The sequence below is a fragment of the Anas acuta genome, chromosome 16 (assembly GCF_963932015.1).
Source record: "Anas acuta chromosome 16, bAnaAcu1.1, whole genome shotgun sequence".
Taxonomy (NCBI): Eukaryota; Metazoa; Chordata; class Aves; order Anseriformes; family Anatidae; genus Anas; species Anas acuta.
This window is the reverse complement of record NC_088994.1, coordinates 7094148-7109756: the sequence shown is the minus strand read 5'-3', so window position 1 is coordinate 7109756 and position 15609 is coordinate 7094148. Positions and strand designations below refer to the sequence as shown.

At 37.8% G+C, this 15609-nt stretch overlaps 1 protein-coding gene across 2 annotated transcripts in view; it reads left to right on the top strand.

Annotated features, from left to right (window-relative positions):
• The window catches only part of UQCC1 (ubiquinol-cytochrome c reductase complex assembly factor 1), a 47275-nt gene extending 34307 nt beyond the window's left edge, over positions 1 to 12968 (top strand). For both annotated transcript variants that reach the window (XM_068700570.1, XM_068700571.1), the window contains exons 8-10: positions 7338 to 7415; positions 8796 to 8909; positions 11783 to 12968. In XM_068700570.1, coding sequence (XP_068556671.1) covers positions 7338 to 7415; positions 8796 to 8909; positions 11783 to 11917 — 327 coding nt within the window. In that variant the 3' untranslated portion in view covers positions 11918 to 12968. The remainder of the gene's footprint in view (positions 1 to 7337; positions 7416 to 8795; positions 8910 to 11782) is intronic.
• The last annotated feature ends 2641 nt before the right edge of the window (positions 12969 to 15609 follow it).

Sequence of the window (15609 nt, the reverse complement as noted above, 5' to 3'; positions counted from 1 at the left end):
AGAGTATTTTCCCCCGGGGAAGAAAATAATTAAGGAAAACATGCTATTTGGTATGAACAAGATCATTCTTGTATTTGTACATAAAATGTAGTCTCTTCCAGTAAGATTACTAAAAGTTATGCTAAAGATAGCTTTTTTTTTCTTTTTCTTTTTTTTTTTTTTTCCGCTAATCATTCTAGCTTATTTCAGATGAATTTCTATGAAGTTAGCAAAGTGACCTGATGATTGGAATCCAGGATCATCTAATGGGCTGTGGCTGTCTTGCTGCAAGTTAGGACAGGAACAGATACGTAGGCAGAAGAGATGCCAATCTCTCTGCAAATATCAGCAAAAAATGAATGAAATGGAACATGTTAAGTAGTCATCTTCTGATGTCAGGTGAAGATCCAGTATACAACTTCTAACAATGACCAGAGATATTTGGGAAAAAATATAAGAAAGAGAACTAATGTGTAGCATGACTTCTGGTATGTCCTCTCAGCATTCACTGATGTGTAATATGAAATTGCATAAGGGCTGTCATATTTAGTGTCTACTAGCAGAGCAGTCATCTATGAACATGTAGTCCTTTTTTGACCCCTTTCATATTTTTTATGTATTAATGTACTGTGACAATGACTTCTACAAATTAATAAGATTTTTTTCTCTACATGAGAAAATACTCCTGTTTATTTTTTATGTATTGGTTGGACATTTCATCAGCTTCTTTCTACATCTTGTTTTATGAGAGGAGTAATTCCTTATTTACCTGCTCTATACCACTCATGGTTTTACCTTCTCCATCTTCTTTCTCATTCATTCATGAATGCTACTAATGTGTCCTCCCATGTGTCTAATCCTCTTGCTATTTTGTGTTTTTTATTTTTTTATATATTTTCTTAGATGAAAAAGTATTATGTGCAGCATTTTATGTATGGGCACGCTATGGATTTGTGGTGGAAGAGGTTCCTCTTGTACTACATTCATAATATTGTATTATGTTCATAATAATTTATGAAACTTATTCGTCTTTCTCCACTATTGAATGTTGAGGTGAAATTTTTGAGATATCTCCATTAAAAACTCTTTAATTTCTTGAATTGTGGCTGTTAAGCAAGGGTACGTTGTTCTGTATTTTTTTTTCTGTAAATTATTACTTTTTCTTAACATCTACTATTAGTACGTTTATCAGCGCTGAAAATTATTCATAATTATCTGTGATTGTTAATCAATTTATTATTGTTGTTTTTTACTACTTCGTACTAATGGAAGTCAGGATTTATCAGTCTGTACTTCCTTGGGTCTCCTGAAATAATTCTCACAATTGACTCTACCTTTTGTGGCTCTGCAATCATTTTAAAAGCTACCTAATATTTTTCATGTAGTTTAGAACTTGAGGAGCACAGGGATTTTGTTGCTCCATATTTTTGTCAAGTTGTTTTAAATCTTTTTCTATGGGCAGATCATACCACATGGAATACGAGGGACTCAGAATGCTGGGTGGTAGTGAGGTGGTGACAGAGCTTTGTTTATTCACAGCCTCATCCAGTGAAACATTTTGGCCATCAGATGAAGCTGGTAGGTGTTAGTTTAAAGAGAAACAAGCAGGAGACGGTGGTTCTCCTCACGGTTAGTAGACAAGGGAACTTTTTGCTGAAACATCTTGTAGATGCAGAGAGTTCACTGGATAAGTTGCTTGAAATAAAGACCTTCTGAAGGTTAGTATATAAACAGATCTCAAGGGCTGAGAAATGCCCTGAGCTGAAAGTGGTTGGGAGAATGCTTTGAGGAAGCACAGATAACCTTGCACTCTTTACTTCTCTTGCTGTATCTGACTGCTGTTGTGTGTTGGGTGGATCCTTGGTCTGATCCACTACATTTTTTTTTCCTACTAAGGATTGTGTGTGACTTCCTCATAGTTATTCAAGTTTGTCTCAGTAATGAGGCCAAGTTTTGCAGGTTCTCTGTTACCTGCTCATGTTAAATATCTACCCTAAAAATTTATTTAGCTTTACTACTGTCTTCTCCAAGTGCCTCTTTGAAGCTTCTTTGTTTCTTCTTTCAGTTTCTCAGACAGAATTCTTGCTTCTGGTTCATTCAGAAACATTTTAATGATCAGTTTTAGGCTTTTAGCAAGTAGGTCTTTTAAAGAAGCATTACAGCAAAAACTCTCTACAGCTGCTCACCCTTACAGAATCAGCCCAACTAGACGGAGAGCACAGCAATTTGACCTCTCTTCCATGATCTTTCTCTTGAAAGGTTGTCAATGAGCTCTGCCAGCCACATACTACAGAGAAAAGAAGAATTCAGAACAAGCCGCCATATATTTAATATAATTAGGATTGTATTGTGACCTACTCTGCATTTTCACTTGTTACCATGGCAAAGTTTCCAAATTAAGAGACTGCAGTATAGAAAGATACCTCATTTTCTTAATACTGGCTGTCTAGTAGGGGTGGCCATCAGGTTTTTCTTAAATCTGTAGATAATGTAGTATAACTTGCTTTTCTATGTCTGCTTAAAAAACAGATATGCTCTAAGGTGTGTTATTAATGATTGTACAGTTGTTATGAAGGTAACAGAGCATGCAAAAGTCTTTTTCCATTAACATGTTTTTATAGATTGAAGGTTTTGGCAGGAACTGGTTGTGATACAATCTAAATAAATTTAGCTTTTTTTTTAGGTTAATACAATGTTGAACATTTAAGGTGGCTTTAAAGACTGTTCTCTGAAGTTAATTATCTTCTGTGGTACATTACAAAATTAATGTCTCTTAATTAGAAAATTAGATTATTTTAAAAAGTTACTATTTTAAAGTGTATGGGGAATCACAGCTGCAGCTAATTACAAGCCAATACTCTTGACCTTGTTTGCAGACAAAGAAACAGGATGGTTAATAAAAGACTCAAAAAAAAAAAAAAAAAAAAAAAGATTGGAAAAATACTTTCTGTAATATCTTTGTCATTTCACAACTATGCAAGATTGCCTGAAGGAGCTAGCGTTTTCGTCCCCTTGCTATGGAGGTATTTTTAATCTGTTTTATTAGTTTAGTCTTTTTGATCTTAGCTGCAGTCTCAGTCCCTTTCAAAATTGCTGTCCTACAAGTAATAGTTATGTTATTAGAAGAAGTAAAAGGGTTGTATGCAGTCTTTTCCATTTTATGCCATGTGCATTTATTAAAAGGTCAACAAAAACTTAAAAGCCCATATATAACTGTATGTGGTTATATTATTTATAACTAATGTAAACACATATAATAAGTCATTCTTTCCAAATGCAGATTTGGAGAAGGTCTGGGGAAAAAAAAAGCCTGAATGTTTGAGGATTGACAAAAAATAATTGTGAATGATTAGTCTTTATGTCCTTCAGGAACTCCTGCCGACACTGACTGCTCTAGTAATCAGAAGTGTAAATAGAAGTGATTCATGTTTGTGGCAGCATGGCTAACAGAAGTCATAGAATCACAGAATTCATAGAAGTCCTCAGAGTAGACTCCTTCATAACAACAGAAGGGTACTCAGAGCTGTGTGACTAGTTTTGTGCAAGAGATGGACTGATTTTACTGTATCAGCATAAAACACTACTTTGCTACTACAAGTGTGACTACTCTGGGAGTGCTCTGATGATGCAGTACATCAGCGTACCTAGTGTAAACATTACCTTAACAACCTTGTCTTAGTGTGAAAAGAGGGCTGTGGTGACACATTTACTGTGTACACACAAAAGAGCAAATACATTCTACAGGAGAAACATTTTATTCTAGAAGGAATGGTATAATGAGAATGAGGAGGTGGAAGCTAAAGCCAGAAAATTCAAATATGAAATGAGATACACATGTTCAGCTGTGAGTGTGATACACTTTAGCCAAACACAACTTACTGAGCTTAGTACAGAGGGAACTCAGTGAAATGTAATGGCCTGTGATATGCAGAGGGTCAGGTTCTATGATCTAATCATTTCTTCTGGCTGAAATCTCTTCATAAAAAAATCTAGTTCAACCATAACTTATGGCCTAAAGAGAGGAATTGCTGCATAAAATTCAATGACTAGTGCTTGCACAAGGTGAGTTGGAAGTGTCCCTTCTGACTTTATGGTTGGATTAATGTGTGAAAGTAGCTTAATGTCACAATACATGCCAGCAAAAACCATAACAGAAAGATACTCCTGTTAAAATGCTTTCAAGTAGCATAGCCTGTGGAGGTGGCAGCTATGCCCACACTATTGTGTACTGTGGCCCAGCAGGAACATGCATGTTGAGGGAAGCAGTTAATGATCCAGCATCCCTGATACATGGGCTGAATCCTTATGTGGTGCTGGTGTTGGGCCGATCCCATGACCTGGATATCTCTTAGCAGGCAGAGCACACCCCTGCACATTTTCCAGCTAGTGCTCTTTGAGACAGACTTCTCTGCAGTGTATACCAAAGCTGGTAGGTAGGGACGGAGAGGAGATTGATTATGAAAGAAGATTCTCCATCCAACCAGAGATTAGTATAGGCTTATCCTAAAGCACCTTTCTTTTTAACTGTACACATATATGTATGATAGTTCCACACATGTATAGTGTATACAATGAAACAGTCTGCTCTTACTTTCCTAGAAATTTTGTTAGAATACGAACCCTTAACTGGGATTTGATATAGTAAACTGCCTGATGTAGCAGTAATACTCAGCATCTGGCTGTTAAATGATGCATATTGAACTTGAGGCTGAAGATAAGATTTCTCATTGCAATATAGTAACAAAAATGCAGTGTGCACACTGTAGTTTGGCAGGCGGAATGTGGGATCACAGAGTGCTTTAATGAAAAGTAGCAATATAGTAGAAAGATGTACAAAAATATCTATATACACATATATATAAAATATATATGAACTAAGGTAGTTCTGTATGTTAATTTAGATGATGGTACATTCATTTATTCTGGTGACAGTTCTGCAATGGATTGTTGCAAAGAAGGCAAAGGGCTGAAGTCCCTAGAAGAGCTCCAGATGTTACAGATTTTTTTTTCTTATTATTAGCAATTACTTGCTTGGAGTTGTCTAGCATTTTTTGTTCTTAATAATGAACTGTGGAAGAGTCAGCAGAATCATGACCAGCCAGATCATGAAACTTGGTAGTGGTAAGAATATGTAGAAGTTTGAAAAGAGGAAGCATTTCCAACAAACCGTGATTTAGATTTTCTCATTTTTCATACTTTATAAAGGTGTTTTTTTTTTTTTTCCTACTGTGTTTGTACTTAACCTCTGCTGTTGTATTCTTCAGAAGCTGCAGTATTCCTTTAAACATAATTTTATTGCTAAGATACTGCTTCATCCCCAAAGTCACATTTTATATTTTAAACTGTTTGTCTTTAAAGATGTATTTATTGCCATGTTTGTTTAACTTGGTTATCTCCTTCATCAATCTGTTTCTTGCTAACTTAAAGCTGTTGCTCTTTGTTTTTAGTATAGAGGGCTGCTTCCCTGGGGAAGTATAGTCCAGGACTTGTCTCTGTAATGGGACTATTTGTTTTCTTTGCCCCTTGCAGTTGCCTGCTGTAACATTTGTAGTATGTGTTAAGTAATCCTTGAGGTAACATTTTTATTATGTCATAAAAAGTGCGTGGCAAATATATAATAACTCATGGAATTTGTTTGTTTAAAAATGGAAGGATAATTTATTGAGTGTGTTACATGAGACCTGCTCCCCCTTATTAGAGCTGTAGAAGTGCAGCTTATTTAGAAGTATGTTCTATTGAGAAAAACCACGATCTCTGACATACACAGAAAGTTTGAGCATGGTTGGGTAGAAATGACATCATAGTTTATGTACTCAATAAAAATTTAATTAAGTCATTACAGAAGTTGCAGTCATCATTTAACCCTCTGATTTCTTATGGTTAGTTCTTTTTTTTAAAACATTCAATAATAACCAGTCACCAAATCTTGATAGCCTATAAAATATCTGCATGAATTTTAATAGCTTAAATTAATGGGAAAATATGAGTAACTGACATAAAAGGAATTTTCCTTGTGTTTGCCCTATATGCATTTCTATAAAAATCAACTGATGAAAAAAGATAGTGGTTTAATGGAAGAATATTTAACTGGAGATTTGCTAGTGTGGCAAAAACTAATTCACATTTTGATAGAAAAGCTGTTGCATAAGCACCAAGTTGAGTACCCTTAAGGATGCTAAGAATTTAGGACATGGCTCATATTTTCATAAGTATTAAGATACTAAATATGCAAAGTTTTCACAGCTTTTCTTTAGCCTTGTGATAAGCTGTACATCAAAAAGCAGTAATGCTCAGTCCATTGTAGAATTGACTACCCTGTATTCCTGTTGACAGTTTTTTATAAAACCTGCCTCCAAGATGCAGTCTCATAGATGAGTATTCTGCTAGTATGCAGGTATTAAGATAATTATTTTTGCGTGTGAGGTCTGTTTAAAACAAGAACAAGCAAACAAACAAAAACCAATGGAAGCATAGCTCAACCCTCAGGAGAAGAACTGCTTATTAAACCATTCTGTTGATAGAAATAAAAAAATACAGGCAAAAGAAGTAGACAGCCTGAGGGAGTTGCACAGAGTTATTTCAACCCTCTCTCTGCTGATATCCTTTTGTTCTGTCTTAATCTCACGTAGGGGTTAGTTCTGCAAGCCAATGAGTGGCTTAGGCTATAACCAGCAAATATTTAAGCACTTGTTAAATTTAGTTAAAAGTCAGTGTGGAACTTAGACTGAGTCACACAGCATAAGAGGAAGTATCTGTGCCATCACAAACTGAAAGAAATTCAGTCATAGCGAATAACTAGTGCATCTGAGTTTCTACTGAGATGCTGTAGGAACAGAATTCATGTGATTCCTGAATGTACAAGTCAATATTGAGAAGTAATAGTAAGAAGTGGTAGGGATGTTGTTTTTAGTATTATGGTATTTCTACTGTGACAGAATGCCCAGCTCTGAGGTCCATGCTTTAGGGAAAAAAAAAAAAAAGAAAAAAAAGGACAAAGCAGCTTAATAGTTAAAATGCAGAGGAGTCTTCATTATCGGGAACAGCGTTGCCTTCACTCTTCACCCAGTTGTGTCTTTTCCTCTGTTCACGTAACTCTGTGTCAGCACTGGAGGCTGATGATTTTTCTGCCATTCCTTGACTTTATAGCCATAACCTTGACTTTGTCTTTCTTTTGTGTACAGACTTAACTGAGCTGCATTGCACATTGTTCTAAAATCTTTAACTATAGGAATATCATTACTTACAGCCAAATTCTAACTTACATTGGCCAAGGTGCTTTTTCTTCTTTTCCTACTGATAATAATTTTTTCATGACCTCTTTAGATCCCCTACAGAAGGTTTTCTGCTTTATTTTTCAGATTAATTCTGTTGTTCTAAAGGAAGATTTGAGAAGTATGGTAGAAAATTTCTATGCAGCTCTATTTGGATATGATGAGGTAAGAAGGGTGCTTTCAGAGAAATGTGCAAGAACAAATAGACCCAACTAAGTCACTAAGAACACAGAATGTTGCAGATGGGTAAAGCATTTGCTATATGTATTGTTGGAGAAATGTTACACCGTAAGCAGACTTCTTAGTGATAATCTTATGCCTTTTTAAGAAAAAAGAAGCGCCTGACATACTGATTTAAACCACTGGACATAGAAGAAGGAATATTCTTTGTTCTGTTTCACTGTCCCTGCTGTCAATAAATAATTTTCTTCCTTTGAGTTCCATTGTATTCAGCTATACTTTGAGAGTAAATAGAGTATTTATAAAGAGCGTGTAAATGTGGAAGTATTTATAGGAAATATCTGATCAATATGGGGAGGCAAAAGTATCACTGTGCACAAGCATCTGTGGGATTTCCAAGGAGAAAATACAATTGCATCAGGTCTTTTAGTAGTTATTTTTTTCCCTCTAGTGGATATTGTTCTTCACACGCTCTTATTCACGGGGTGGTATTTGCATTCATGTGGTTATTTTGCATTATTAATACATTATTAATGTCTCTTAAATTTAAACTTCAGAGTTTTGGACAGTGTTATTAATGTGAGTCTTTAATCTAGTTTTAAGTGTTGCCACGATGTGTCTGTGACTGTTTTTTTTTTTATTGTTGTTGTTGACAGTCTTTTTGGAAACAAGATGTCTAATTAAATTAATGACAAATGTTGACCTCTTATCCACCCTTTCCTTTGGCAAATGTTGTCAGCAGAGACAGGAATTATGATACTATGGTGAGAACACCACGTAATCTGAAAAGACAACAAAAGTTGGAGAGAATTTATAGAAAAGGTGTTCATGGATGTGATTCTCCTATAAGCCAAATTTAATATTAGATTTAACTGAATATCTAGATAGTTCTTGATGAAGAGTTCTCTTTTTCTCATTTAGTATGAAAAACATAAAAGCAAAACAAAATAGCAAAGTCCTCATTACTTCTCTGCAACGTCATATTATGCATCCTTTTCCTTCAGTACATAATTGGAGAATTATACATCCTCCAATTGTCATGGTCTTCACAAATTTTGTAAGGTGGTGTTGTCTTCTTTGTAAAGCCAAAATCTTCATGGTAAAGTTTTCATAACAGAAATGCAGTGATTAGCTCCTGCATTTAGGAATATCCTAACCTAGCTTTTTTTTTCCAGATTAATTTGCCAGAATATTTGTTACAGACTGCTCTGTAAGTTACTTAATTTAAGGCCAGGATTGTTTTCCGTTCTGTAAAAGGAGTGATGTTGATGCCTTTTTATATGTGCTATCTGTAGTTGCTGTGGGCTTTGAGGCATCTAATATTGTCAGTTGGCAAGTAATTTTTAACCCACCTCTATACTTTAGGGAATTTTGTCTGATGATCATGTTCTGGCAGCAGCTCTTTGGAGAAACCTTTTTAACAGGAACTGCGAGGACCCTCGGCATCTGGAGTTACTCGTAGAGTATGTGCGCAAGCAGGTATGCTACAGCTCATATTGTGAATTCTCTTCATTCTCTTGGTTTGTATATTGAATGTTTATTTTTGCTTGCATAATAAGTAGCTCATTTCTCCTTATCAATATCACTTTTTTAATGTTGATTATTTTTTAGAGAAAAAGTAAAACCATAAAAACTGACTGATATTCACTGTGGTTTGATGAAAAGTAACTACAGAGAAATTCACAGAGGATTGAAAGCAAACCTGTATTCCTTTTTTCTGGGCCCATGTTGTCTTCTGATACTGAACTTCAGGGACTGAACAAAACACATCAGAAGTGGTCTGCAGTTTGCTGTAGAATTATACTTGATGCTGTGGAGTTGGAATCCTTGAAAATGTAGTAGCTAGCATGCAGTGATTAAAATTCTTCTGATGATGTATTGTATGTACAAAATTCTTCTTCTTTGTATGTAAATACATAAAAGGTTTTGTCTTCCAGTTTCTTTTAGTTATTACTTGGAGGAAAATATATTAAACAGTGTTTATCCTCTCAACCCTTAGGAAGTTTCTGAACCAGATTTTTAGGAAATGTTGGGTAGGACCTTGTGGCTATGGTCCAGGTGGGTACCAAAGACAGAAAAAGGGTGAAGAGGACTGGAGGAAGAGTGTAACTGTGGGACAGAAAATTGAAGACTAGTACCTCCACGGCACCATTCTCTGTAATGTTTCCAGTGCTGCATTCAGGACCAGGTAGAGATTTGGAATTGTATTCATTGTGACTCTCAGAAAACAGCATGGGAAGTGAAGGACTCAAATTTGTCAAGGACTGAGGTTGCTTCTGGATTGCTTGCAGGATTCTCAGGAGGGACAGACTTAATGCTTAGGGTTGCTGATGCTTAACATCAGTGAAGCTGTAGGAACGTTTAAAACTTAAGATTGTCAAGAAGTAAACCAGCATAAAAATATGTAATTTGGGAAAGTATTGCCATGTAGAGAATTTGTAGCAACTTTGTAGGCTTTGTAACACAGATGATAGGAGAGAAACTGTCAGCAGTCAAATAGGAAACAGTGACCATACAGATAGAAGTAGCACATAAGAGAAAAGTCAGCAGAGCTTCTGTGAATACAGGTCATGCCTCATCAATCTGTGGCTTGAAAATGTCATTGACACTGTAGACAGTGAATATTTGATTTATGTAGTCTTTATGGATTTTTAGGAAACTTCCAATAAAGCATCTCACCAATTACTGTTTTTAAAAGAAATTGAGCAGTTGCAGGGGAAGAGTCAAGGTTCTCCCATAGACAAGCAACTGTGAAATATAGATAATAGGGGTCAATAAATAAAACCTCAATGGCCTGCTCTACCATGGGTCTCTCCACAGGCAAGCTTCAGCTCCATACCTGGAGCAGCTCCTGCCCTCCTTCTGCACAGGCCTTGGTGGCTACAGGTTCTCTCTGCGTTTCCTCGCACCTTTCTCACAGCTGCTGCTGTGCAGCAGGGTTGGTTTTTTTTGTTTGTTTGTTTGGTTTGGTTTGTTTTCTCCCTTCATCATTGTGCTCTCCGGGGGTGTAAACAGCATTGCTCACTTCAGCCACCAGTGGGCCCTTTTGGGTCCCCTGGCTGGAGTTGGCTCTTTTCTAATACGAGGTAGCTCCTGGGCTCTTCTCACAGGCGCTGCCCATGCAGCCCCCCCACTATCAAAACCTTGCTATATAAGCCCGATAGAGCAAGGAAAGGCTGAATGCATGTAACCACAGGTTGCTTGGGATGCTGAAATTGCACATGGGTTTTAATGTCGCTGGGAAATCTTATTGAAGAGAAATTTGTCTAGGGTTAATAAATGTAGAGTAACAACCTGAAGCTCAAAATCTCTGTACTAACAAATTTTGTGAGGGAGGGGAAATAAAGAAAATAACATTGCATTCATGCATTGTATTCAACTCCTGCTGGGGAATCTGCTATGGACTGTCAGAAACAGGATGCTGTGCTTAGGTGGCTCTTCAGTCTGATCCTTCTTGCCATGGATGTATTTCCTCTGTTGAGAAATTCCTTCTCAGATTATCTTTTATTGCTAGTAAACATTGGAAATCCCTTGTGTAAGATGTCTTTCACATGTGTTCTTGCTGATCCTGTCTTTAACAGTGGCTATTATTGGATGCGCAGAGAAGAATGTAACAACAGGGCAAGTGTGTGTGCTACTTCCCTGGTTGATTCTTAGCAATCTATGCTCAGGCTTCCTGAGCCAGAGGTGGTGTTTCTAATTTTTAATGCCTCTTGATGGGCTTTTTAGTTCCTTTCCCTCACCCCAGTGCTTGCAGTGTCTTATGGCAGCAAGCATGGCATTTACAATGTGTTAACGCTATGTTATGTGACAATAGTACTTTGCTTAAATGTTTTGTTTGCGTTGCACCTTGAAATTTCATTTGATGCCAATTATTTCTTGTAGTGTAAGAATGTGAGTTCATTCCCTGTTCATCTCCTTCATCAGCCTGTGCGTTTTTGTAAATCTCAAAAGTTCCCTGCTGGTCAGGTTTTTTCCTACAGCGAAAAGCCCTGGTCTATGTGAAACCACTTTTATGAGAGCACTCCTTGCAGATAATGGTACTAGCAGCGTGTCATTGGAATTAACTGCTTGGAAGATGAAATGAATCATGTTATTTTGCATCTTTGTCCTGTTGCCAAACTTTCAGAGGAAGCATTAGCTAAGGAATTAGACAACCTTGCGCAGTTAACTCCAGTTGATCTGCAGATACTTATCTCCTAGCCTGCCTGTAATGCTTAAGCAGTCATAAATCTTTTTCAGTGTACCTCTCACAAATGGCAAAGTATACCAGAAAGTAGCGTGTTTGCGTAGCTCTTGAGGGCCTTTAATGAGTGTCAGGATGCCTTGCACTAACACCCTGTCTCTTGCAGGTGCAGCACCTGGATGCACTGAGCGGGGAGGACCTGCTGTTGACGGGTGAGGTGAGCTGGAGGCCTCTTGTGGAGGACAACGCCCGCAGCATCCTCAAGCCCCTTTCCCCTGTTTACAATGACGAAGGACTCTGAGAGCATCTCTCAAACCAGCTTGGGAAACATACCTGAAATTGAACTAGGCAGAGGCTGTGAGGTCAGGAAGTGAAAACTGCTGTTGAAAAAGAGCGTATTTAAATAGATATCTTATCTGTGGTAGCTGAGTAGCAAATTGGACAGCCTTACTCTTCTGAATATTCACCTGTGAATAAAGCTAGTTGGTTTGGGAACCTGTGTTCTTTTTATGGCACTGCCTGGTCCTTGCAGACAAATTGCAAGACCTGCCTTCCATCTTTGGGAAAACAGATGTTTTACCATGACTTATAATTATCTCCAGAAGCCATTTCTGTCCTTTGCCTCATTTAGAGAGCTGCTACATACAGACTGTATGGTGTTCCTTTGCTTACTGAATGGTTGTTAATACAAATCTGAGCTTTGCATATTAGATGTTAATATATTCTAAAAGCCTGATACCAAGATGGTATGGTCCATTTTTGCTTTAATAGAGTAAAGAATTGCTTTATCAGGTTCTGAAGGATTTTCCATGAAAATCCTTTTTAGGAACTCTTTGCACAGGAGTAGGAGATGCAAAGAATAATGCATGGTCCCCAGTAATTCTCTAACTCTAGCCATCTTAATGAGGAAAAAAAGTCTGAAACATGGCTGGGCTGTTGCTAAAAGCTACCTCAGAGCACTTGGTATTTCAGAGGAGCTCTGCCATGCTGATATTTCCATATTCTTTTGAGAGCTGTGGTATAAGAATTTCTTCATGAAAATAGCATCTATGTTTCTGTCCATGGCTCTTAATGGGATAGGACTGTGCTGCCCTCCACTCCCAATGCAATGGTCCAGGGTTTTTCAACAAGAGCTGTCAACCCCAATTAAAAGTTTATATGGCTGTGCAAGCAAATTACCCCAACACAGTAATTACGGGAGCAATAGCTCCACTGATTAAATCAGCAGAGGCTGAGGTGTACTGCGTAGGTGGATGGTTCACCAGGCTATTTCCAGGTCAGTGACAAAAACAGTTTTCATTTCTCTCATGTCTAAAATTGTAGTCTGTAATAAATGCCAGTCTGGGTAAAAATGATGTGTATGTGTTTTCTGGGCCATACGTGACTTTGATAAGAGTAAGCCCTATGATATTAGGGTGTATTCCTAATAACACTATTAAGCAAAAGTGGAGGAGGATGATTCTTAGTTGATGAAATGTTATTTCTGCTGAAAGAGTGACTGTGCCTGGCTGTGACTGTTCTTTATGACATTGTATGCTTCATATTGTACGTTTTGTTGAATATTTGACATCCCTCCTCTGTGTGAAGAGCAGTGGGATGTTGAAAATAGGCTCCCAAACACTGGCCTGCATTTTTTTTAGCCTTCACTTAAGGAACCTTCTCTATACAAAAAAGGCATTTTGTTATTTTTTTTCCAAGCCGAACTTCCTCAGTTTAACTTGTTATAAAATGAGTCATGTAAAGAAACCCTCTATGTGTGAGGTGTATCCCTTCTCTGTGAAAACATTACAGACCAAACAACTTGCTTGCAGTTTATTTAAGATGCTTTTGTTGAAAGCTGAGCTAAGCAGAGAAACCTCTTATGTGTGAAGTATTATACAGTGTATGTGAGATAATAACACCTTGTAATTCATTACAGCTGGGTTGTATTTACATAAAAGAAGGCTGAGCTGTGTAGGAATTTGCTGATTAATTTATTTTTAATGGGAGTGAAGTATACCAAGTACCAAAATAAACTTTACTTTGTGTATCTTACTGCTCCTGAAATAGGTGGAAAAATTAATGGTAGATATTTTGGCTCAAAGCTACATACATTAATTCATATACAAAACAGTCATTTAAACTTTAGCCCCTTTCCTGCTATGTAATTTAAACCTGGACTCATGTTATTCATGCCATGGGAACACAGGACTGGGTGTACACCACCCAACCCAAAGGACATGGTGCTGCACACAGGTCAGAGATTGTGCAGTGTCTGTGGCACTGATGCTACAGAGCCAGCAATTCAGTAGTAGTCATGGGACCACTAGTCTGTGGATGGCAGTGCCATTAGGAGCATGGATATTGAACAGCCAAATGGTCAAAACTAAAGCTTTCCTAAGTTTATGGGCAGGAGGCTTCAGAAATATGGTGCCAGACTGTGGTTGTTGGCATCTGTTTTTGTGCTTATTAATGTGAGAATAGAAAGACCTATGATCATAGTTCTTTGCTTGCTCCAGAAAATACCTTCAACCACCCCTCCGTTACAGAGCTGAGCCAGCAGTCACAGTGTGTTTTGGACAGAACCATGTGGGGCACATTAAGACATTAGAAGATTGTTACAGACCTAGAAGATAGAAAATGTATGAAACGAGTGATCTTTGTTAGAGAGGAAAAATACATGGAAGACTACACAGGACTTTGCTTCCCAGACATTAATTACCTGGAGACAGCATTTGGATGTAAAATGACTCCTCTTACTCTTGATGCATGCCAGTAGGCTAGAAATATGCCATTGCCTACATCTTATGACATCTTTACAACCAGACTTGAGAGTCCTTGAGAGAGTGTACATTTCCAGTAGCAAAATCTGCACCTTGCAAGCGTTACAGGAGCAGTGGGTAGCAGTTAAGTGATTCCTGTGTACACAACTGCTCCAAGTGCAGCAAAACATAGTTCTTTTAAAAAAATATTGCAAAGGCCATCTTTTCCAGTTTTCTGTGTTTTGCAAAGGGAATAATCAATGGTATTTTGCTTATGGACAATTCTTTTTTACTTCAGCATGGGGACACTTACTGAGTTTTAGGTTTATATATGTGGAAATCTGCTTCCTCTGAAAGGAGCTATGTTGAGCATTTTATCATCCAACCTGTGATATCTTGAATCATATACAGAATTCGGATGTTGCTGGTTATTTCAAAGGAATTGCTCTCCCAGCTGTGGCTAAAAATCCTGAGACGCAAACTCTCAGAAGCACTCATTATTTCAGCTAGGTTATTGTGGCTTCCTTGTTACTGCAAGCAGAAAATGAAGGCCAACCCTTGGTGTCCTCCTTTCCCTCTCTGCTCCTGTGCACCAGTAGTAATGTAAGTTCATGTTTTTGCCTGCAGGGTCAAACTTGGGAAGTCCCTTACTCCAGAGTGATATTTGGAGACATTTTGGGGTGCAGAGCAATCATCTGATCCCCTTGGATGCCTAATTTGTATTTTTGGTGGTTACGTGTTTTTCTGCAGCTCATGTCATTACCTGTGTCTCTGTGTTCACACCCCTTTGTTGTGTTCATATGTAATAGTTTTCTCTTGCTTCTCAATACAGTTAAAGTTAAATACACTAAGAGCACAAACATCCTTAATGATGTCCAGGTGTCTCAGCCCTGTTGAAATGTAGTTTCCACTTCCCAGATTTCTGAGACCTGTCCTCACCTTCCACAAAGTGTAGTTTTTAGTCATGTTCCTGCCACACCAAACCCTCAGGGCAGAACTGTGGCTCCTGACATAGCAGCGGGACTTAACCACTGACCTGTCTCATTTATACTGCCTTTGGTTTGGCAAATAAGGTAAGCAGAAACTGGAGACAAAAAGCAAATTTTTCCACTAGAGCTTTATATTGGATGAATGTAGAGTAGATGAAGAATAGCCATGGGAGGAGAACCATCAGCTGGGAGAGGATGGTGACTGGTTCTGCAAGCGTGGTCCCTGAGGTATGCGCCTCTGCATGACACCACTTTGAGAAGCA